Source organism: Heliconius melpomene, chromosome 17, assembly GCF_056956725.1.
Source record: "Heliconius melpomene rosina isolate 202511_hmr_F chromosome 17, ASM5695672v1, whole genome shotgun sequence".
Lineage (NCBI taxonomy): Eukaryota > Metazoa > Arthropoda > Insecta > Lepidoptera > Nymphalidae > Heliconius > Heliconius melpomene.
Genome location: NC_140405.1, coordinates 13,077,935 through 13,102,099, shown reverse-complemented (window position 1 = coordinate 13,102,099; position 24,165 = coordinate 13,077,935). Strand labels below are relative to the sequence as shown.

The 24,165-nt window shown below is 33.9% G+C and overlaps 1 protein-coding gene across 2 annotated transcripts in view; it reads right to left on the bottom strand.

The window, feature by feature from the left end:
• Positions 1-23,953, bottom strand: part of ATPCL (ATP-citrate synthase) — a 36,691-nt gene extending 12,738 nt beyond the window's left edge. Inside the window, exons 1-5 of one of the 2 annotated variants that reach the window (XM_085200951.1) lie at positions 23,804-23,953; positions 2,033-2,135; positions 996-1,101; positions 429-614; positions 96-209 (exon numbers count right to left, since the gene is read on the bottom strand). In XM_085200951.1, coding sequence (XP_085057077.1) covers positions 96-209; positions 429-614; positions 996-1,101; positions 2,033-2,082 — 456 coding nt within the window. In that variant the 5' untranslated portion in view covers positions 2,083-2,135; positions 23,804-23,953. Of the gene's footprint in view, positions 1-95; positions 210-428; positions 615-995; positions 1,102-2,032; positions 2,136-14,185; positions 14,333-23,803 lie in introns of those variants that run through there. The other variant, XM_085200950.1, reaches the window with a different exon arrangement.
• Between the last annotated feature and the right edge of the window lie 212 nt (positions 23,954-24,165).

Here is a 24,165-nt window from a genome sequence, read left to right as displayed (position 1 = left end):
TACAAATTTTTTTTTGGAATCTAACGTGGATTGCATAAAATATCACAACGTCTTAAATAATAATAAAAAAACTGAACAATAAGAAAAAAACTCACATCAAGCCGTACAGCCAGGGCGTCAACATCACCGACGTCAACACCACCCTGATGGTGGAACATGATGGTGTCCGACCTCCTGCCCGATTGGATGCACAGGTACATCTCTTCATTCTGGGGGGCAAAAACAAGATAAAAATATCAATAGAAATAAAGCACGGCGATAGGCTCTATTCTGTAACAGATAATACATTTTTTTTTCTGCTTCAAGCTGTATCCCGCATATAGCGGGGTAGGCGGAGGGAACCTAGTGTTAAGACACTTCGTTTCCTACTCTATATTTTCTATGGGCTATTGTGTGTATATGTACTCTATTTATACTCTATGGCTCACCGGTGCATGTTTCACAAAGGGCTCCACCACAAACCGCCTCAACTTGCCCGAGGCGGCACCAATTTTCTGCTCTTTCGCCATATGCTCGGAGATCCATCTTCGCACCTCCACAGCGGACTTGTTGACGCCAACCAGACCTAACTTACCGCGACGCTTTATTAGCTGGTCGGGCTTTACCACCAGTTGCTGTAAATATTTTTTTGGTTTATGAATTTTTGAAAATCAATGTTGAAGTGGTTTCGTCTTTATACAACAAAAACAACATGAAATATCTAATAATTGTGTATGACACCTGACACATTCTTAATTCAGTTGGTAGCACTGGAGGCCAATTGCGACGCAGGCGCCAAAACATGTGTAGAATGTAAAAGTAGTACATTAACAAAAAAAAAAGAAACAGAATTAAAGTAAAATATTACTTTTTTTTCTTATCGCAGCACAGCAATTACAATCTACTTAAATAACACAATTAAGTTACACAGTTCATAACTCGGCAATGACAAATAACAAATAATCCAAAAAATCTTTTATTTTTATATACCAAAGAAAAGCATTAAAAAAATTCACCTCTTTGGAAAGCCATGGATTTCTGCCGAGTTCGTCCTCCCAAACGGTATCGTGTTCAAATACCGCGAACCGGCATGGCACCAACGCTGTGCCTGGTGCTATGTGCCTGGAAAAAATATATACATATTATGGCTTTTAGTTTTTTAACTTCACTCCGTATCCCGCATATAGCAAGGAAGGCAGAGGGAACCTATTGGTTAATCATTTCCTTCCCCACTTTGCGTGTTGAGTGGGAATGGAATCTACAACCGCCGCGTCAGACTCTGTGACATATTTTATACAATGGCAGTTATCTTGCATAAAAATCAAATGATATTAAAGCCACACAAATTAAAAAGGGTAAAAATAATTATATTAAAGAAAATGCTATGGGCATTAAAGCATTAGTGTAACTAGAAAACTCAACGTCCTTTATCTACTCGTATTCAGAAAAAATATTAATACTTCATGAGGTAGTGGAACAGCATTTGATTGTAAGCGCGACTGTTGTGGGGTCGAGTCCCACTCGGGGGATCGATATACAGGGTGGAATTGTCAGCGCCACTTTAAATAAAACCACAGTTTTAAATTTCTAGTTCTATAAGAGCCTAATATAATTCCGAAAAAAAAAAATTCTCAAAAATGATTTTTTTTTTTCAAACAAAATAAATAATAAAATTATCGTTTTAAAATTAAACGCTATTTGTAAAGTATAACACAGGCACGCACACACTTACCTGTCAAAGCGGCAACGTCGCATACGTATGTGTGCGTGACACGAAATACAGGTATGGATAAAAATCGTGAAATGTAAAGAAAATCCTACGTCCAAACCGTTGAGGTACCTTGATTATTTTTTTTAATTCTGGGTTTGAAATATTTTACCCTATATGCAGTTTCAGTAAAAGAAGCGCTGCCTCTTCCACCCTGTATTATCATCTCCTCGATCTCGTAAGAAGGAAGATGAGTTCTTGGTCTTAAAACTCTCCCCCTCCTAACCTTGCTTCATGCGGGATACACAGCTCAGATTTGAACGTGCTATTTTTTTATTAATTTACCTAGATATGAGGTCCTTGCCGGTCACTTCGTATATAGCCTTTGAAGACATTGTGTGTGTTCTTAGTTTTAGTAGCCTCGCGTCATAGAGATGTCAGTTGTTAACTGTAACAAGAAAAGTATTATTTCTATTTTAGTTTCACGCTGTATCTCGCACATGGAGGGATAGGCGGAGGGAACCTAGTGTTTAGACACTCCGTTCCCATTAAGACCTTTCCGTTTCCCAATTCTCGTTGATTTCTCGAGGTATTGCATTCTCGAGGAAGTAAGTGGGACAACGTCTAACTGTAAGCTCGATGGTTGTGGGTTCGATCCAAAAACTTCTAAGGTCTTGTGAATTATACATTTATTGCGTATCATGATGTGAAATAAAGTTTTTATGTTATGTTAACGACGAGTAGGTTGAGTGGGAAGGCAGACCCTGGCAATAGCCGGGTTTATTGCCAGGAAGAAGAATTATCTACTGAAATAATTATAATTTTGAACAAAAAAAGAACCGACTTCTTTAATTTCAACTGGATCCCATAATCAGAAACTAACCAAACTTTCTCAAACTACCCTTAAAGTGTATCCCTTCCAATAAGAAAAAGAATCATCAAAATCGGCTGGCAGGATATTAAGTTATTCGTCCATTTGTCGCGCACATACGTGATCTACCTACTTATGTGATTTTCTCATGGATACCATTGTCAGAAATAGACCAAAACCTACTGTTAAGGCACTCCGTTCACCACTTTCTGCCGAATTCTGTGGGCATTGCGTGTTGAGTGGCAGAACTCAACGCCGCGCTTATGCCTCGAAACCAGAGCGAAGAAATGGAAATATAAATTGAAATAAATATTTCATCTCCTCGAGTGAAATCGAACCCACAACCAGTGGGTTTTACAGTCACTTTTTGTGCCCCTGCGTCACGACTAGCCTTTAGGTTCTACGGTAACAAACTTAAAAAAACACAGTGGAATTGATAACCTCCTCCTTTTACAGAAGTCGGTTAAAAAATATTATACGGTAATTTCCCATATAATCTTGTAATAAATGGAAAACCTTTTATAGCATTCGATCTTCAATACAATTGTTCTATACAAACGCAGGCAAAAAAAAACATGTTTTTTTAAACAATTTAAATATAATTATAAGAATATCAGAAAAATAAATATTTTATTGTCCTTAAGCTAGATTCTTTCATTTATCTTTTATATTTTTAATAATATTAGTCACTATCGTACGTGTTGCTTGTTTTGCGCACTGTACCAGAGCGTCGACGTGACGTCATCGACGTCAGGTACAGATATTGTAACCAGGTTGTAAGACCTGGGAACCTAGTGTTAAGACATATCTGTTCCCCATTTTCCGTCAAACTCTGGAGACATTGCATGTTGAGTGACGGAACTTAACGCTGAGCTTTGCCTCGTTACGAAGCAATAAAAATATTAAATATTTTTTTCCCCGAGTGGGAATCGAACCCACAATCTGTCGCCTTTAAAGTCGTACGCTTGTGCCCCTAAGCCACAACAGGCCTCAAAAAATATTTTATTAAAAAGTGCTGACTTAAATTTAAAAACTATAAAGTACTTACTTAATATTTAAATAAAAATAAAAAATAAAAAGAGTATATATATACATTTTGTAAATATTCTAAAAAGAAAAACATTTATTTCCCTAACTTTTTAATTATTCCCATTTTATATTTAAAAAAAAACCTGCCGAACACGCGACACAGATATACTCAAATAAAAACCTCAGCGGCCATCCTCGCTTGTGATTGGTCGAGACAAATGGTGTGGTATCGCGCGATATTAGGACTGTACCGTTACACTTTTGCCTTGTTTTATATATTGCAAAATCAACCTTATTTACATATACATAAAAAAAGTTAAAAAAACATAACAATTGAAAATATACCCATTAAAATGTTATATAAATGGTTTATTGTTACTTATAATATTAATTACTAGCGACACGCTCGCGGCTTCGCCAGCTTGAACTACACAGTTATTTACTAATCTGAATTACATTCGTGATCGCATAACATTAAATAAAGTATTAATCTGTTAATTTAAAAACTCTTCCGCCACTGACAGAAAATGCACAGACAATACAAATGGATTTAGAAAACATGAAATTTGGAAGTAGATTAGGTGTATAGGGGGGCACTGTAAAAGAATTTCTGGAAATTCCTACGGGAACGGGAAAAAATTATATTTCCCATTTTCGTCTTAAAGTTCGCGGTAACAACTAAAAAAGTAAGTGCAAAAGATCGTAAGATATCATGACAACATCGTGTGTTATTTACTATGTAAAGATTACACCACGCGATCCTATGGTATGATTCATAAATTTATGTTGTGTTTTTTTCAAGCTTCAAGCTGTATCCAGCAAATAGCAGGGTAGGCAGAGGCAACCATTGTATGTTGAGTGGCGGAACCCAACACCAACGGATACAAAAAGAAAACCATTAATTTATAATAAAATAGTAATAAAAAACATCATAAAAAATTCGTGGTAAAAACATTTTTTTTATTTTGATAGGTAATAAATACAACATTTTTTTTATTATTTAATTTGTCACTTAGTACTTTTTTTCCCGGAATTAGTGTTTTATTATTTTAATTATTATATTTTATTATTTGTAGAAACTTTAATAATCCATAGTTAACGAATACATATACTCGTATATTCAAACAAAAACTTACATCGAAATGATCCTTTTTTTAATTTAATGAAGTAGATATATGCTAGCTTAAAAAATTGTTTAAGTTTCATGAAAATTAGTTAAGTAATTTTTAAATTATCATTACTTAAACAAGTCGTGAGGCCGTCTTGGCGCAAGGGGCACTAGGGTATAGGGAATGAATTATTATTTATTAAAATTTTCATTTCTTCGCTCTGGCACCAAATCAAATAGCCCGACGTTGAGTTCTGCCACTCAACACGCAATGCCTCCAGAATTCGGCGGAAAGTGGAGAACGCAGTGTCTAAGCACTAAGTTCCCTCTGCCTACCCTGCTGTATGCGGGATACAGCGTGACGCAACGAAACGTAGGTTTCTGGTGTTATTTATTATTATGACATGACATTATGCAATTGTGCAGGTCGTGAACATTACGTACACATATAGTATGTAGTTACGGTATGTTACGTATCCATTCATATAAACACGCACTAAAATATAATTTACTTACATTGCGTGTTTCGTAGCGGAATTTAACGCCGCGGTTTGTCTAACAGAGGTCAAGAAACAGTTTGAAAAGGAGCTTCAAGATTCTTTCCCGTATAGCAAGGTAGTTTAGGAGGAAGTTAATTAGTTTTAAGACTTATGACACTCGATTGCTTCGCTCTGTCACCCAGAGCTGGCAAATATAAGCGTAAACGATTCAATCTCAATACTACTATTTACTTTAAATATTCTCACCCAACATTCATATTTATAACGAAATTTGAGTTTAAAACCCACAATCTAAATATTTAACTTATGAACGCGAAAGGAAATGACCTATACAATTCAAAATGATTGACTTTTATTAGACAACAATAAGAGCGGCTAAGCGTCATTGTAATTTATAAAAGAGCAGCTTAGTGCCAAAAATATGTGTAGCAGGGATAACAAGCTTTACGCTGTATCCCGCATATAGCAGGGTAGACAGAGGGATCCTATCAGGACACTCTGTTCTCCATTTCCGAAGGATTCGGAATATTGTGGATTGAGTTACGGAACTCAACGCCGGAATACAGTGTCTTGAGTTGAGATCAGCCTTGACGCTGGGACGCAAGCTTGCTACTCACAAGTACAAGCGATCGGTTGTGGGTTCGATTTCCATTCAAATAAATTAAATATTTAATATTTTCATTTTCTCGCTATGGTAACGAGGAAAAGCGCGACATTAGAGTTCCTTCACTCAACACGCAATGCCTCCAGAAATCGGCGGAAAATGGGAAACGGAAACGTCTTAATATGAACGGGGTGTCTTAACACTAGGTTCCCAGGTTCCCTCTGCCTACCTGCATCAACGTTAATATCAATTGAATTGACACTACTACGTGAAACATTAAAAAAATGTAAAACTAAAAAGTTTAAAACTCAAAATCACTTAATAACGCTAGTTACTACGCCATAATGTTTATTTTTTTAATAAAATTTAAATTTAGCAAGTTTTTGTATCAACTTTTTCTATTACAAGGTGTAAAGTCCATATGTTTAATAGTTACTTTAACTATATTCATACATAGTTATATAAGTTAACTAGCGGCCCGTTCGCGGTTTCACCCGCGTGAACTATATTATTTCTGTCTCCATGGCTACGTCCTAGTGACGTGTATGCAAAATTTGAAACTCCTAGCATTTGTAGTAATGAAGTTTCATACAAACTTTCGACCCCAAAAATAACCCCTTGGTAGTCGAATATTTCAAATTCCCGTCTTAGCGAGCACCTACGTCCTATAAGTAACTCCTATGCAAAATTTCAGATTCGTAGCACATGTAGTTTCTGAGATTTCGTGATGAGTGAGTGACCTTTCGATTTTATATATATAGATTGATTACATTATTATTAGTTATTTATCGTACTTTTTCATTACAAAAGAGGAAAATTATTTAGACATTTATTTATTATATAGTTTTAAATAAAAAACACATAATATGCTCGGACCTATAAATTATATGAGCCTACACTCGAATGGTTTATTAGTAACCCCTGAAGACTTCCAATATTGAAATCCTGGCTCCATCATCATACCAGCTTGAAAGTTTACAAGTGGTTCAAATCTCCAGATTGTTAGATACACAGAGTTACAGCACGATCTAATAAAAGCATGTTGATAAGAGCCCCTTTAAATGTTTATTTTATTGTATTTTTAAGTATTTGTTGTTATAACGTCAACCAGTATCAACTACTAATTATTTATTTATATATATATATATATATATATATATATATATATATATATATATATATATATTAAAAATCCTTCTTTTCCCCCCAAATTATATCTGGTAACGCTGGTATATATGTATATAAAACGTGCACGTGAAAATATCAAAGATATTTTTTTAATGTTAGTTCATAAATAGCTTATTTTCTTGGATATATTTGATGAAATGAGAAATAAACTTAGTACGTAATAATATTAATAGATGCATATTTCAAAATAAATATATGATTTTATACTTATATTATAGACACAGTCCGTTGAACTCAGGGGTGAATGAATGGACGTTATCGAAAATTGTATAATTAGTTGATTACATGATATACTGAGTTATGGTATATCGAGGCCGTCATGGCGCAGAGACACAAGTGTGCGACTATAATCGCGACGGTTGTAGGTTCGATTCTCACTCAGATGAATGAAATAGTTCATATTTTCAATTTCTAGGTCTGGTGAAGGCGCGTAGTTAAGTCTCATAACTCAACACGCACTTCCTCGAGAATTTGACGGAAAGTGGGGAACGGAACTATATCAACGGGAACGAAGGTTCCCTTCCCTATGTTATACTAGCTTATACATACTACTTAAACCAAGAGAATGATACATTCTAAGGGCCCGAGGTACATCAAAAAGATTAACACGAAAGCTTAAAGCCTAAATAAAAAAAAACTCTTCAATATTATAAAATTAGTATAGACTAGTCGTTGACCGCAACTTTACTGGCTTTTAATTTTAAAATGTAAAATTCTATTTTTCCTTTTCCAGGAGGAATTTCAAGAATCCACTCATAGTGCTCCTCTACGCTGCCTGACCTACCTAAATTGTAAGTCCAGTAGTTTCAGTGGTTCCAGTTTAATGAATATTATATAACTTAAACTTAACTTGCCTTCACGCTGTATCCCTAGCGGGGTAGTCAGAGCGGACGGGATAGCGGAGCGGGATAGCGGAGCGGGATAGCGGAGATCTCGGATATTATATAGTCTATGTTAATTACCTTAACACGTGGTTACATAACATTCTTCGTGTTAGCTATGTTAGGTACGACAATGCGCTTTTTTGTTGTCATTATAAAACCATCGTTCCATAGTCATTATAACCTACTTAGTTTTTATCTCCAACAATATTATATACCTAATATGAATTTGTTTGCATATGCTATTAAATATAAAGTTTATAGAAAAATGAGCTCAACGCCGCGCTTACCCTAGTTGTCGGTTCAATTCCCACTCGGGGGAATGAAATTTTTTTTTTTCATTTCTTCTCTTTCGTAACAAAGCAAAGAACAGCGTTGCGTGCCGCCACTCAACACACAATACCTCGAGAATTCGGTAGTGAATGGATAATGGGGAACGGAAGTGTCTGTACACTATTCTCACTATTCGCTGGATGGGAGCTTTTGCGCGTGATACAGCGTAAAAATAAAAAAGAATACAAAATAAAAAATAATCAATTGAGTATTCAAAGTTAAATTCCAATCATATTTATATGTAAGGTGGGTGTTCAAATGACCTATACCGTTTGCTGTAGGTCATATAAACTTTCTGTATCTAATCTGTATTTTTTCTTTACTTTTTTTTTGTAGCCTCACGCTGTATCCTCGCACATGGCATGTAGCCACAGGGAACCTGTAAACCTAGTGTTCAGACACTCCTTTATTTTAAAAAGAAAATTAACGCCAAACTTTATGTTACTATAGGCATAGGAAATTTAGTGTTAAGATATTCCGCGATTTACATTTCGCAAAGTTTACGAGACATTGTGTGTTCAGTGGCGAAACTCTACGTCGTACTTTATAGAGAGGAAACGGGACAAATTAATTCCCCTCAGTGATAATCGAACCCACAACCTTCGCGTTTACAGTCCAAACGACTTAGAAAATATTATACATACTGTGCCTGCTGTCAGGTTACATCGAAACTCTTAAAAATTTACTTATATATATATATATATATATATATATAATATATATATTCTTTTATACAGAAAAAAAACAGCCAAAATCATCTAAAAAGTCAAGTAACACCGAGTAATTTAGTATAGTTTTAAAAAAAAATCGTTATCAGTCCACGCAATGTGGTCGACAGGTTAAAATTAGGTCAACAACCGTTGATATGGTGTCGGTCGGCCTTCTGCGGCCGTGATCTTCATAGCCGAGTGGCATGAACGATTGAATCGTCAGTATATGCGCCTACAGAATATCTAATTAGCCGATTTTTGTAAAATAATGTGAAAATAATTTAAATATATTTAATCATTCCCTCGAATAGGAATCGAAGCGACAACCGTCGCCTTTACAGGTAAACGGCCTCAATGTCTATTTATTCTAATGTAAACATAATCACCACGTATAATATAGATTAATCATTAATAGGCAGACATAGATTACTATCACCATTATTCATGTAATTATCAATGAAGGCCGTCGTGTCGCAGTAGCTAAAGCTTGCGACTAAAAACGCGACGATTGTGGATTCGATTTCCACTCGAGGGAATGAAATATTTAATATTTCCATTTCATCGCTTTGGCAAGTGCGGCATTGAGTTCCGTCACTCAACGGATCTCGAGAAGTCTGCGGAAACAGAAGAACGGAATTGTCTTAAACTGTATTACACATAGCAGGGAAAATGAACCCGGGAACCTAGTGTAGAGACACTCCGCTCCCATTAAAACACTTTTCGCCGAATATAGACTTTATTTCTTTATAACATTAGCAATTTATTATATTTAAAAGAAATACAAATTAATTTGGCATTATTAACATTATTAACTATAGATTATTAACTGTAGATAGCACGTACGAGCGTGTATAAATGGTACATATTATATCGTTGCCGTGGACTTCACGTGAACAAATAAACATTTAAAGGTCACAAGGTGAGCAAAGTGCTAGACGAATTCCTAAATTACTTAAAAAAAAAACGATATAGCTCGAAACCGATTTATTAAAGATATATATATCTTTTAAAATCGAACAACTGAAATTATTATATTTTATATTCTACTAGTCGCGGCCAATGCAGCGTTAAGTTGTGAATAAAGTCCTAGAAAACTATGACGTTTCATCACGCAGTAAAAATATATTTGCAAATATTAATTAGTAAATAGTAAATTAGTAATTATAAAATTAATTAATGATATATATTTGTTGATGGTTATCTCTCCGCGTGCGAGGGTCGTGACTTCATTTCCAGTTGGGGAGAATGTTTTTATAAAAAATAATCATCCATATTTTCCTCTGGTCTGATTACATAAACGGCACCGGGCACTCCAGGCTATGTCCCGCATTGCTGGGTAAACAGATGAGCTTTAGAGTTAAGAGACTCCGTTCTCCAAGCGCTACTCAATTCGGGACATCGTGTGTTCAGTGGTGAATATTAACGATGTGCTTTGTCTAATAACCCAAACGTGAAAATGAAAATAATTCGTTCCCCTAGAGAAGGAATCGAACTCACGACCGTCGCATTTACAGTCAGATGCTACTACTGCGCCGCGACGGCCGCAAAACGGATGCAGTTTTTTTAAATATAAAATTATGGCATTTTAGTTAGTGGTTTATAAGTCAAGGAAAATATTCATGAGATATTCGTGCAAGTTTTTATCCAATTTAAAGTGAACTACAACTTCGTGAAATCGAAGTGGGATAGCGTGGGAAGTGATTGTGAATACGCTGGTTTTTGGTTTAATTCCCACTGGGGGTACTGAAATACTACTTAGTAGAGTTCCGCCACTCAACACGTAATATCTTGAAAATTGGGCGGTGCGTGGGGAACGGAGTGTCTTAACACTAGGTTCCCCCCTCTGGATACTCTACCCTGCTATACGTGGATACAGCGTGAAATTAACAATTTATATGTGAGAATAAAAATATAGTAAAAGACCTTCTAAGAATCGAAAATGCTTCGCTAAATTCTTCTTAGAAATCAAACGCCAGGTAAGAGATGAAGCATCTTCGTACCTCTGTCAGTCTGTCATTTATTTTTGCTTGTATTTTGAATATATTTATATATTTTTTTTTATATTTTTTAATTGAAATAAATAATATGGATGGAATTGTCTAAGCGCGGGAGATATTTACACATTTATTATTTATTGACGTTCACGTCGTATCGGGATAGAGTAATTTTATTACTCGTAGACCAGAAAAACATTAAATAACACCCGTTAATTACTAAATCTCGGCAAGGCCTAAGGATCGGCCGATATTTGGAAGAAACAGAAACTATGATTTTTGAGCGAAACCTCGGTCGGTAACTGACTCTGACCGCAGGTACAGTTGGTTATATATGTAGATACGATTAGCCTAACGATAGATGGACCGTCCAACATGGGAAGTTTTTTTTTAATTGAACCAATAGTTCCTGAGATTAGCACGCAAGTGCATGAGTGAGAATCGCACCTATAACCGTCGCGTGCTGTTACGCCAGGACGACCTCGTCTCCTTAATCTATTTGCCCTTAATGGGATTTGAAACCCCATATAATCGAGTTCAGCAATTTAGACAAATGCAAATATGTTTATAACAATGTATCAGTAGGTTTATGTTGTTTCGTTTCCGGTTGTCAAGGCGGTCGACCTCCAGGCCTTTCTCTGGACAAATGACCTACTGACAATCTGTACTGACCATTCAGGGTTATATGTACGCATAATACGAATGACTAGCGACCCAAACGCGGCTTCGTCTGCTTATTATAGACAAATTATATAATATATTTTGATAAATTGTAGTCTATATATTAAGAAGAAGTATGAGTGGAACAAACACCCTTTCTCACCAAAAGATCACGGAAATATCGATCTAAAAATTTTTAAGCTTTTCAATATCAAAATTTCATCAAAAATGGTTCGTCGTTTTTAAACTTGACAGACCTAGTGAAGAAGAACTAAATATATTTCTTGGGATCAAACCCACAACCATCCTTATCATTAACTTAAATGTATTATTTTACTATAGTTTTATTTAGTTTCATTATTTCTACAAAAACTATTAAGTACTTAAGTACTACAGAAAGTGATATTAATTATTCATACTACATATGTATAATTTTCTAAGGTCATTGTACAATAGTACATGAGGCCATCTTGGCGCAGTGGTAACAACTTATTTTTAATAATTCTAGCAAGGCAAGCTTATAGCCCTCCGCCACGCCGCGCCGGCCTCAACCTTACTTGTTGATTCAATCAAATCAGCTTCACGCTATATCCCGTACACAACAGAGCAAGCAAGGGAACTCACTCACTCAGAATTCTGGAGTCACGTTTACAACTACACACTGGCCGACGCTACGACGGCGCGGCGCGACTATTTAATGATATCCCACATTATTAAATATTAATTAACAAAGTAAAACATTTTATTAACATAGTAAAACACAGTGATTACCTAGTTGCAAATGGCCGTGGACTCTTACGTCAAAGGGGGCAATTACTTACATACGATATACGTAACGAGAGAATACGAAAGTTGCGAGTTTTGTTAGTAAATTTATATATTATACATAGATAGACAGATAGATATTCCACCATTCAAGACGCAGTGTCCCGTAATCTTGTGGAAAGCATTTTTCGGGGTTCCCTTTGCCTATTCAGCAAAGGGAAGTTAAGTTTCATCAATAAAAAAAAGAAAGTTTTTTTTTCATGGGAACGCAGGGTGTTTTTCAGATGAAAAAAAAAATCACAATAAAAATGTTGTTTCTATACAATTATAAAAAGAGTATAAAAAAATATTATTATTATAAAATTTTGTTGTTATTTTACATAATATGACGTACTTAATTGTTATTTTTTATTTATTTTTAAATAATTATGTAATTGTCTTAAAGAAAAAACGATAAAATTAATTCTTAACTATCAAATAAGAGTATTCATAAACGTTTTAAAAATGAAATGTACTTAAAGGCTAAGGTCACGTAAAATATGGCTTTTTTTTAACTGAGACACACAAAGTTACATATAATTGCCGATATTTAATATTTTTTACTAAAAACTATTAAAATAAATTAAATTAATTAATAAATAAATATTAAAATAGTTTCATTACATACAATTATTAAAATATCTCTTATTCTTTTTTCTTGAAATAAATAATTTCAATCATTATTTCGATTATTACTTTCATAATATAAAATTGAAAAGTCACCTAAAAATATTTATACAATTCGAACCAGTAGTTCTTGAGATTTTGCGCGGTTAGCCAAACAAACTTTATATATTAGTACGGATAGACGACCAAATACAAGCTGAAAACGCACTTAACATTAAGTTATTTTTATCTAATCCGTATATAGATATGTGAAACTAAAAAACATAATATTTACTACACTACGCTAACTTATATGTATATTACAATAAAAAAGAACGTTTATTTAATCGATTAATATCGATAATAAGGAAAAAATACTTAGTTAACATTAACAATAGTTAATTTAAAAAATTACCTCGCGTTCATTTCCCTATGCAAATCGAACTTTGACGTGTGGACGCCGATATTTGCGTATTTAAAAACCGGTTATATAAAAAAAATCGCAAATATGCCCGCTTTCTTTCTTTTTTATCTTTTCGCTTCACGTTGTATCCCGCTTACATCAGGGTGGCAAAGCAACATGGCAACCTAGTGTTGAGATACTGCGTTCTCAACACTTTCGTTCCCTACTTTTCGCCGAACTCTGGACGCATTGCGTATTGAATGACGGATCTCAACACCGCGCTGTACCTCGTTACCAGAGCGAGTGGGAATCGAACCCAAAACCAGTTGCGTTTACAAACGCACGTTTGTATACTTGCGCCACAACTGGCCTCAATATTTACTTACTCTTAATACTTAAATCTTAATTATAACAAGCGAATATATACCTATATAAAATTAAAAAAGTACATAAACAGCGCTTTACAGCTCAATAATATAGAAAAAAAAGCCTTAAAGACAATTAAAATAAACAAAAATATATATATAAGCGCTAGAAAGCGATTCAAGAACCAGTTAAGTCCAACCAAAGTAAATCGCGATCAGCATTATTCAAATTTATATTTACATTTGATGTATTAAACATGCCTATGTCATCGTCACTACACTTACGTAAAAGTGTAAAAGGAATTTTATTTGTATGAATTGTACATACATACATATATAATTAATACATAATAAATTCAAATTCTAAATCCTATGGAAAGAAAGAAACAAATCGTATATATATTTTTTATTTCTAACATAAATATATTGAAAAATAACTCACAGTTGCCAATATTGGCTTTGAACTGGTTATCTATTAAAAATCCGTTGCACGTTTTATCACTCGCGGTGACGGAATAACGCGCGCTTTCCACGGCAGCTGGATTGCGACTGAATCGTCAATGAATTCGTCAATCGTCTGATAGCTGGTGTTGCCAGATAAAGAAGTGTGATACAATATAAAAAAAATTGTATGTAAAAATTGTATATAATAACTAAGGTTTTTTTATTTAATTTTGTCATTAATATTAGAATTACAATAACAACAATTAAAAAAAACAAAACTTATAGAGTAATTAAAAAATAATTAAAAACCTTGTTGTTTTTTTAATAAACAATTGGCGTGTCAGTCAAAGCAGACAAAGGTCATAAAGATGAATTTAAGTAATGATTTTAAAATCGAGGCAAAGGCAAGTTGATGTCGGCCAATAGTTACACCAAGTAGCATTTAGATAATGAGCGTTGCTACTGGTATTTTTCAGAGAGCTTCAGTTCAGGGGCTTTTTTTGATTGATTTTGTTGATCTATTTTTTTGGTTAAGGGTCTTTAATTTTTTTACATTATTCTGGGACGGGAGCGAGCTTTCCACGCCTATAGGCACGATAATATCTAAGTATAAACTAATATCAGTAGATTTATTATCATGTATTAATTATTCGTCGATTCAACGCACGTAGAAGGGTAAGCAAAGTTAACCTGGGAACTAATCGAGATTTTTTTTAACTTTTTTATAGATAATAGCACGGAACAGTAGGTACGTGAACGAGTCCAACTCGCACTTGGCCGGTTTTTTTTGTATTTTAGTTGAATTCTGAATTTTATAAGATTTTTTTTTTATATTTTTTATTTTTCATATTGTATGAATGCCTTTACGTAACATTAAGTTTTGAAAAAAATAAATATATTAATTTCTTTATCACTACAATTTCAATTATATTATCTCACACTTTAAATACAATAATATGGGAATATTGTTGTTTAAAATATAATATTTTTCAAATACACAATACAACTCATAAACTACTATAAACTTTATATTATAAATACAACTAAATTTATATTAAATAAAGTAAAATACTCTTAATTTTATACTAATTAATATATTTACAGGAAGTAGAATTATAGGCCACTCGAGGCAAACCGCGGGTCGAGTCGAGTTTCGCCACTCAATACGAAATATCTGAAATATTCGCCGGAAAGTGAAGAGAACGGAGTGTCTTAACACTAGGTTACCACTGCCTATAATATGTGGGATAGCGTAGGGCAGGGGCACAAGCGTGTACCAGATTATAAGCGCAACGGTTGTGGAATCGATTCCCACTCGGGGGAATGAATTATTTAATATTTTCCTTGTTTATCCTTAAATGAGTGACTCTTTCAGGTTGCGTTTATAGTCACTCACTGTTCCACTGTGCCCTGATGACCTCATAGTTTTTTTTTTTTAACTTCACACTGGAACCTGGGAACCTAGTTTAAAAACACTTCGATCCCCTTTAAGACACTACCGTTTCCACTTCCCGCCGATTTTTTTAGGCATTAAGTGCCGGAACTCAAGCCGCGCTTTGCTTCGTTACCAGAGTGAGGAAATGAAAATATTAAATACTAGCGGCCCGCTCGCGGTGTCACCCGCGTGAACTATGTTATTATTAATTTCTGTCTCCATGACTACGTCCTAGTGACGTCTATGCAAAATTTGAGACTCCTAGCATTTGTAGTAACGAAGTTTCATACAAACTTTCGACCCCAAAAACAACCCTTTAGGAGTCGAATATTGCAAATTCCCGTCTTAGCGAGCACCTACGTCCTATAAGTAACTCCTATGCAAAATTTGAGATTCCTAGCACATGTAGTTTCTGAGATTTCGTGATGAGTGAGTGACCTTTCAATTATATATATATAGAAGAAGATTTCATTCAACCGAGATATTTTTGTACCTATTTATAATATCCATCATTTTTGTATTGCGCAATAAAAATGAAAAAATACAGAAAAATAACAGTCGTAACGTGTAGACAGTAGATCAATATCACAATAATATGTCGCTGATAAAAAAATTTGAAACACTTGTAGATAAAGTAAAAGATATTTTAAAGGTGTATGAATCACTTACAAAATATATGTACATACATATATATAATTTATTTTTATTGAAATTCCACAAAAAGCATACATTTATGTAACACTAGCACCCCGCTTGCGGCTTCGCCCACTTAAATTATATATATATTTATTTGCTAATCGGAATTACTATCATGCTATAATATCATTATTATTTTAAAGGCAATGTATGGAACATTGGAAACTAAAGTTTCACCCAATTTAATAAAATGGTTATTTTGTAGCACTCTATATTGACATATTTTTTTATGTTTAAACTGATTTAAATAAAATGGATTTAAACGTTTCTAAGATTAGCATGCATAAACGCACAGACAAATATTTTAACATTTTTTTTTTTTTGGAAAAAGGACAAGGCAAACGAGCGTTCGGGTCACCTGATGGTGATTACCGCCGCCCACGACCCCGTGCAACACCAGAGGAGCTACAGGTGCGTTGCCGGCCTTTGAGGTGGAGATAGACGCGCTTTTTGAAGGTACCCATATCGTACCGACCTGGAAACACTGCCGTGGGTAGACCATTCAGTTCGGTGGCGGGTGGAAGGAAATTGGGTACATACTTGCCAACAATATTAGTTTTTCATGAGAAAATCTAATATTGTTTGTATCTACCATGTACAGACGGCAGTTAAGTTACAATTTTATTATGTTTAGATTTGAAAACCCGTCTACTTGATACAGCCCAAGTTCTACATAATAATAGACATAGACACAGAGAACCTGAATGTCAAGAGTAAAGACGCTCTACTTTTTCCCACCGAATTCGAGACCTTACTTGTTAAATGGCGGAATTTAACGCCACACTTTATAAAATGGGGGGATGTTTTTGTTCTTAAATATATAAGACTGTTTTAGGAAAATAATGGAAAATGATGAAAGAAAAATTACAAGATTAAACATCATCTAGATTCTATATGTATAAACTAGACAGTCGTATGGACGTTACGGCAAGGTGAAAAGCGACGCATAAGGGACGCGACTTTAAATTCTCAAATAGAAATTTTCATACAAATAAGACTAAATATTAATACATATTAAAAATATAGGCTGACGAATAAGGGAATAGCTGAAGTGCTGAAGTGTGGAACGGAGTATCTTAGCACTAGATTAGCAGGCGAATGAAATTTCACTTATTTAAAAGAATGAATGAAAAGTACAAAAATATTTGACAATATTTCCTACTATTTTATCATCTAAGGCTGATGCAATTATATAAAACGTATGAGTAAAAAAAGTGACGTTTTCAAACAATACGCATTTATCGTTTTAATTTATACTTTTTTACCATTTTCTATTCATATAAACTACTAGTGGACCCGAACGCGGCTACGCCCGCTTGAACAATACGAATATTTATTAAATATATTTATGAAATTATTTTCAGTTTTCAATAGAGAGATGCGTTAAGCAAGCTCATTTTGGGTGACGTTTTCTAACAACAAATTTTGCAAATCGTTGCTTAGCAACGACGGTTGTTATAAACATGGCGGAATAAATTTCATGTCAAATTAATAAGTATTTTAATATATTGATATATATAGAAAATATTACAAATATGAGAAAAAAAATATCTCTATGTTCATCTCGAGACCCTCATGTATCTCTATATGGGTATTTTATCACAATTAAATTAGCGGTTTGGCGCTGATTGCGTAAAAGACAGACAGACAGACAGACAGAGTTACTTTCGAATTTATAATATAGGTATGGATATCGTGTTTAATTGTGATTTTTCCATTTATGTTATCACTATATGTACATTTAAAGTGCACTTAACACTACATAGACATACCCATTAAAATATAAATATCTAAGACGTAAATATGTAAAACCCTCGAATAGTATTCCAACTAGAAACTATCAATATTTTTGTAACCTAGTGTTAAAATCTCCATTCCTGCTTTTTTTATAACTTAAAAAAATCTATTACAAGAAAATCTAATTTAAGATCTTATAGTAAATTTGAGAAAAATTGGGAAATCTTGTGTAAAATATACAAAAAACACTCACATCTATATAATATTCTTTTATAATATGGTTAAGTGTTATCTCAACATTTAGGAGTATCTCAAGATAAGAATATGATGTCTCAATTTTTAAAATAAGCCGTATATCTGAAAATCTAGTAAAAATATGTGACAATTAACCTAAATAAACAAAAATTAATATCTAATATAGAAATACATTTTTTTTTCAGCTTCACGCTGTGTACAGCATGTCGCAGGATAGGAAGAGGGAGCCTAGTGTTAACAAACTCTGCTCCCCGAATTCCTCATTCGCCTCGACACCAGAGCGACGAAAATGAAAATATTAATTATTTCATTTCCTCGAGTGGGGATCGAACCCACAACCAATCGATTTACAGTCACCCAACAAGTCAACGATGTAAGTTAACTAAATGTAATTATTATTTATTTACTAATATGCATTTTGTACGGAGCCCTAAGCACTTGGTAGGTATTTTTTAATCAATCAGTTTTTATATTGGCAATGCTTTTAAATAACAAATCCTAGATTAAGAGTGATTCAACATATGTATATAATAACATGATATGAGATTTAACATTACTCTGATAAGGATAAATTTGTATAGATTTTTTTTAGTTTTACATTGAATGTTGAGTGGCGGAACTTAACGCCGCGCTTTGCCTTGTACCAGAGCGAGGAAATGAAAGTATTAAATATTTCATTCCCACAACAACATTCCCAAAACAATTTAAATAAATACAAGAGACCAACTCTACTAAAATATATATGAAGGTTGCTTACATAACACCGTCGGGGTTGAGAGGGTCGATATGAGACTTTGCAAAGAGGTCAGTCAGCCACTTGGCCTTTGTTCTGTGTCAGTTTTGTAAGGTCACTTGAAAAGAATGTGTCAGTGCCTACATTCTCTTAGATATTGTTATGGTGATTATTATTTATCATAAATAAGGATAAGGTTGATTTTTAGAGGTTTAGAGGTTTATACAATCCTACTATACTCGTATATCGCTTACAACCGCATTTGAGTGGATTTTAAGACATAAAATGGATAATTCCGTTTTTCCCCATTTTCATAGGAGTTTAAATATAAACGTAAATAAATATTTCACTTCCCCGAGTGGGGATCGAACCCCTAACCGTCGCATTACAGTCACACCCAGTCACACCCTTGTACCACTGCGCCACGACGGACTCTCTTTTATAAAAAGACCTTTTTTTGTATTAATATTTTAATACAAAAAAAGTTTGTTAAGTTACTTGATTACTTGTTTATATTCTTAGGACCATAACAATTACGATTCACGTATAGGATTAAAAAACTAATTAAAGTTATTTAATAACATTTTTAATGTTAAAGATTAGATAATAGCATTATGACTTTAGGTATTTTTATGGTATAAAACAAAATAAAATTAAATAGTAATACTGTAGGTATACCTAGTAAAAGTAAATATCTATGGTTATTACCCTTTGTTATCAGTCAGTCTGTCAATTCCTCTATAAAGCGTGGAGGTATCAAGCAAAAAATCAAAACACCTCTATCAAAGTAATCAAAGGAATCGAGTGATCTTATCAGTTAATTATTTATCGTCAAATTATATTTTGCAGTTCATTTTATACAAAATGAGTGCACACAAAGGTAAATATAAGTTTGTCAACTAGTACCTACTAAAGATGTCACAGGATCTTCGGTGAATGAATGGGACATCACTACCATCTGTAGAACACGCCTGCATGTCTAAGATGGTTTTTTTTTAAATGTAACGAGTTTAATTTATTAATTCACGCAGTATCCCGCATATAGCACGGTAGGCAGAGGGATCATCATCGAGGGATCACTGTTGAGACAAACCGTGCCCATTAAGACTTTCCTCCGAATTCTGGAGGCGTACCGAGTTGTGTGGCAGATCTCAACGCCACGCTTTTCGTTACCAAAACGAGGAAATGCAAATATTGAATATTTAATTTCCTCCACTGGGAATCAAACCCACAACCTGTCACGTTTACAGTCGCACGCTTGTGCCCCTGCGCAACGACCGGCCTCGCATTAAACATAGAATTACGTTAAAAACCATAAAAAAGCCTTAGTTTATAATATTAAAGCATTTATAATATTAAAAGCTTATAATATTATAAAGATTTAAATAAGGATTTATATGTATAGTTGTAATATTATAAAACTTTTTGTAAGGCTGTCGTGCCGCAGTGGCACTAGCGTGTGTGCGACGGTTATCGGTTCAATTCCCGTGTGAGTAACTATGTAAAGCGCGGCGTTGAGTTTTGCCACTCAACACGCAATGACTTGGAAATTGGGCATAAGGTGGAGAACGGAATGTCTTAACACTAGATTCTTTTTGCCTATATTTTATTTTTTTGAGGTGTCGAAATATATTTTTTTGACGGTAGGCAGAGATGATTGAGTGTTAAAACACTCCGTTCTCCGCTTTACCCCTCGAATTTTATAATAAATGATGGAATAGTTCGTATTTTGCTAAATGACGTATATATACATATAAATTTGTTTTCTTATGGCCTTCCGACCTTAGATAGGCGCGACCTTTCCAATGTCGCTTCAATGACACACCGTCCTCTGATATCGCGGAAGACACACGAACCCGCGACCTTCGACATAGATATATAGATCTATGCACATTTCTACACTCGACACCCTTGTGGTGCTATGGAACAGCGTCTGAACGTAACCGTGGTCAAAAAGTTAAGGGTAGGCTGAGTGAACCTGGGAACCTAGTGTTAAGACACTACCGTTTCCCATTTTTCGCAGAATTCTAGATGAGGAATTGATCCCACCCGTCGAATTTACCGTTCCCTGACAATTAAACTATCAAACACTAAAAGAAATTAATAATTGCAATCAGTAGTTCCTGAGATTATCGTGCTCAACCAAATGAACTCTTCAGATTTATAATATTACTAGATATAGAAGTGTGGATAAATTAACATAATAAGTAAATTAATTTTAATTATATCTTACATTTTTCTTAAGTATTATTATTGACCTTGACTACAGCTGTGCGATTAAAACTTAAATAATTAGTTATTTAACATTATAATAAATAATTGTGATATAGCGGACCAGCATCTTGTAGTAGAGGCAATGGTTATGGGTTCGATTCCCAGCCGGGGAATGAATTATTTTCATTTTCTCATTCGAGTAACAAGACAAAGAACAAAGATCAATACGCAATGCCGCCAGAATTCGGCGAAAAGTAGGGAATGAAAGTATTGGAAACAGATTGTCTCAACAATAGCTTCCTAGGTTCCTTTGCCTACCCCATCAGGTGCGGCATATACTGTAAAGATAAAAAACAATTATAAACCATCAAATTGATAAGGAAATAGTGTTTTAACACTAGGATAAACTTTGCCTACCCTGCTCCCTGTTACATGCTAAAAAATACATGATTCTACTATCTAAGATAATAGTTAAAAAAAAACACTAACATAAGTGAGAAAATAAAAAAAAACAATCTCATCATTTTAAAAAAACCCAGGAAATTGTAAAATCTATTTATTTTCGTAAAAAACTTCGCTTTGAAAACGTATAATTATTATTTTTAATTAACATTAAAAACAACTGACCAAGGGCAAATGAGATTCGCATATTGGCAGATTACGTCTTTTTTGTTATTCATCATTTTAGAGGCAATTCCATACATCAGAAATTAAAGTTTAACAAAATTCTTTAGATTGACATAACATTTTTTATTTTTTAATTGATTTGAATAAAAGAAAAACTAAATGTGAGGCAAGTCGTAGTGGCGCAAGCGTGCGATTGTAAAGGCGACAGGTAAGGGGTTCGACCTCACTCGAGGAAATTAAATAACTTCATTTCCTCGCTCTGGTAACGAGGTCAAAACACTGCGATGAGTTCCGCCACTCAAAACGCAATGCCTCTAGAATTCGGCAGAAAGTGGGAAACGGAAGTCTGTTAATGGGAATGGAGTGTCTTGCGTTATACAGCTAAAAACTTAAGTTAAGGACGCTAAAAAAACATCGCTTGAGATAGAATTTAACTCTAAGACAATAATTAAATTAATATACTTAACACTTTCCGCCGAATTTTCGAAGCATGGCGGAACTCAACGCCGCAACTCATAAGTCATATCTAACATATAGTGTTGAGACACTCCATTCTCCACTATTTGCATATTTTAAAGACCTTACATATTGAGCGGTGGTGCTCCACATCACACCTAGTAAGTTTGTATTATCAGAGTGGAAATCCAAGACACAATCAAATATTTTCCTACTGCGCTATAATGGCATACTGTATTTATTTTTATTTGTTAATTAATTAATAATTGTTCAGCTTTACATTGTATCCGGCACATAACCAGGTAGGCAGTGGGATCCTAGGTACCTAGTGATAAGACACTAGTGTTCCCCTCTTGAATTCTTGAGGTAGTCTTGAGTGTTGATACACACAGTACCACATCACCAAAGTGAGGAAATGAAAATATTAAATACTTCATTCACTCAATCATTTCATTCCATCGGATATCCAACTGCGGTACAATAGAATGATGAGAAAACATTATTAAATCATTTACAGTACAACTGAAATCAGGCTTTTTAAGGTATTTGAGCATTGTTCACTTGAATAGTAACAATGTCAAGAGACATTGCCCCAAATGAAAACTACAATCCCACAAACATCGTATTTATAGATAAACACTGCCCACTGACCCATAATGGACACTAAAACATAGATTGTATTAAAGTATGAGCAAATAATTTTCCTCATTGTATAAGAATATGTAAGTGTTATGTTTCAAAATACCCATATTTGTTGTTTTCCTTAGATTTATTGAATTATTTCCTTAGTATGGTCAGAAGTAGTTATTTAAAGTATGAATATATTATTTATTTATTTATTTATGTAAAAGAATCTAGAGCTTCATCTCTGTCTCTAGATTCAATTTACTAAAAGTATAATTAATTCAAATTTAATGTCTCCTACCACATAAAGCAAGAAAGACAGAAACAACCTAGTGACAAGACGCTCGGTTTTCTGCTTTCGTCCAAAATTTCCGATTATTCTTCAATGACCTCAAAGTATATAAGATCCAAGTAATAATAAATTACTTTAAAATTTCTATTTATATTTATAATATGGAATGTCTCATTAAATTTATAATATAAATATTAATTTATTTAAAATATTGTCCTTAAAAATGTTATTTTTCCTCTTGTATAACAAAAGTATATATAGTAGTGTTATTAATAAAATCATTAATTTATTATTTACATTACATTTTTAAAATCAAAAATTCTATACAGAAAGAGGCATAGCGACACGAAATTCTAACAAGAAATAGAATCAATATTACACCAACTAACTAACATCGCGTGCAACGACCGACAAATTAACGGTATATTAAACATACAATTTCAAATGTAAGATAATAACAATAAATGTTAATATAACAGTCCAATACAGATAAAAGTGATAAAGTTATCAATACATAACCTAAAATGAATATTACAAAAGTACTTACAGTTATAGGTCCCTGGATGACTTTTAAGTAGTTTTTTGTAAGAATTTCTGTTGCATATAACACAAATAATGTATATCCGGCGGTTTTTAGCGTACGACTACGGAGATGTATGCGATTTTAGTTTGACATTTGTGGTTTAGGCTCGCTACAAACTATAGGTATAGAGATGTGACTGTAAACGCGACGGTTTTAGGTTCGATGAAATATTTTTATTTCCTCGCTCTGTTAATGAGTTAAAGCCCAATGCGAGCAGAATTCAGCGGGAAACGATAGTGTCTTAATGAAAACATAGTGTCTTAACACTAGATTCCCATGTTTTCTATGCCAGAGGGGACATGCAGCGTGAAGCTATAAAATCTTTA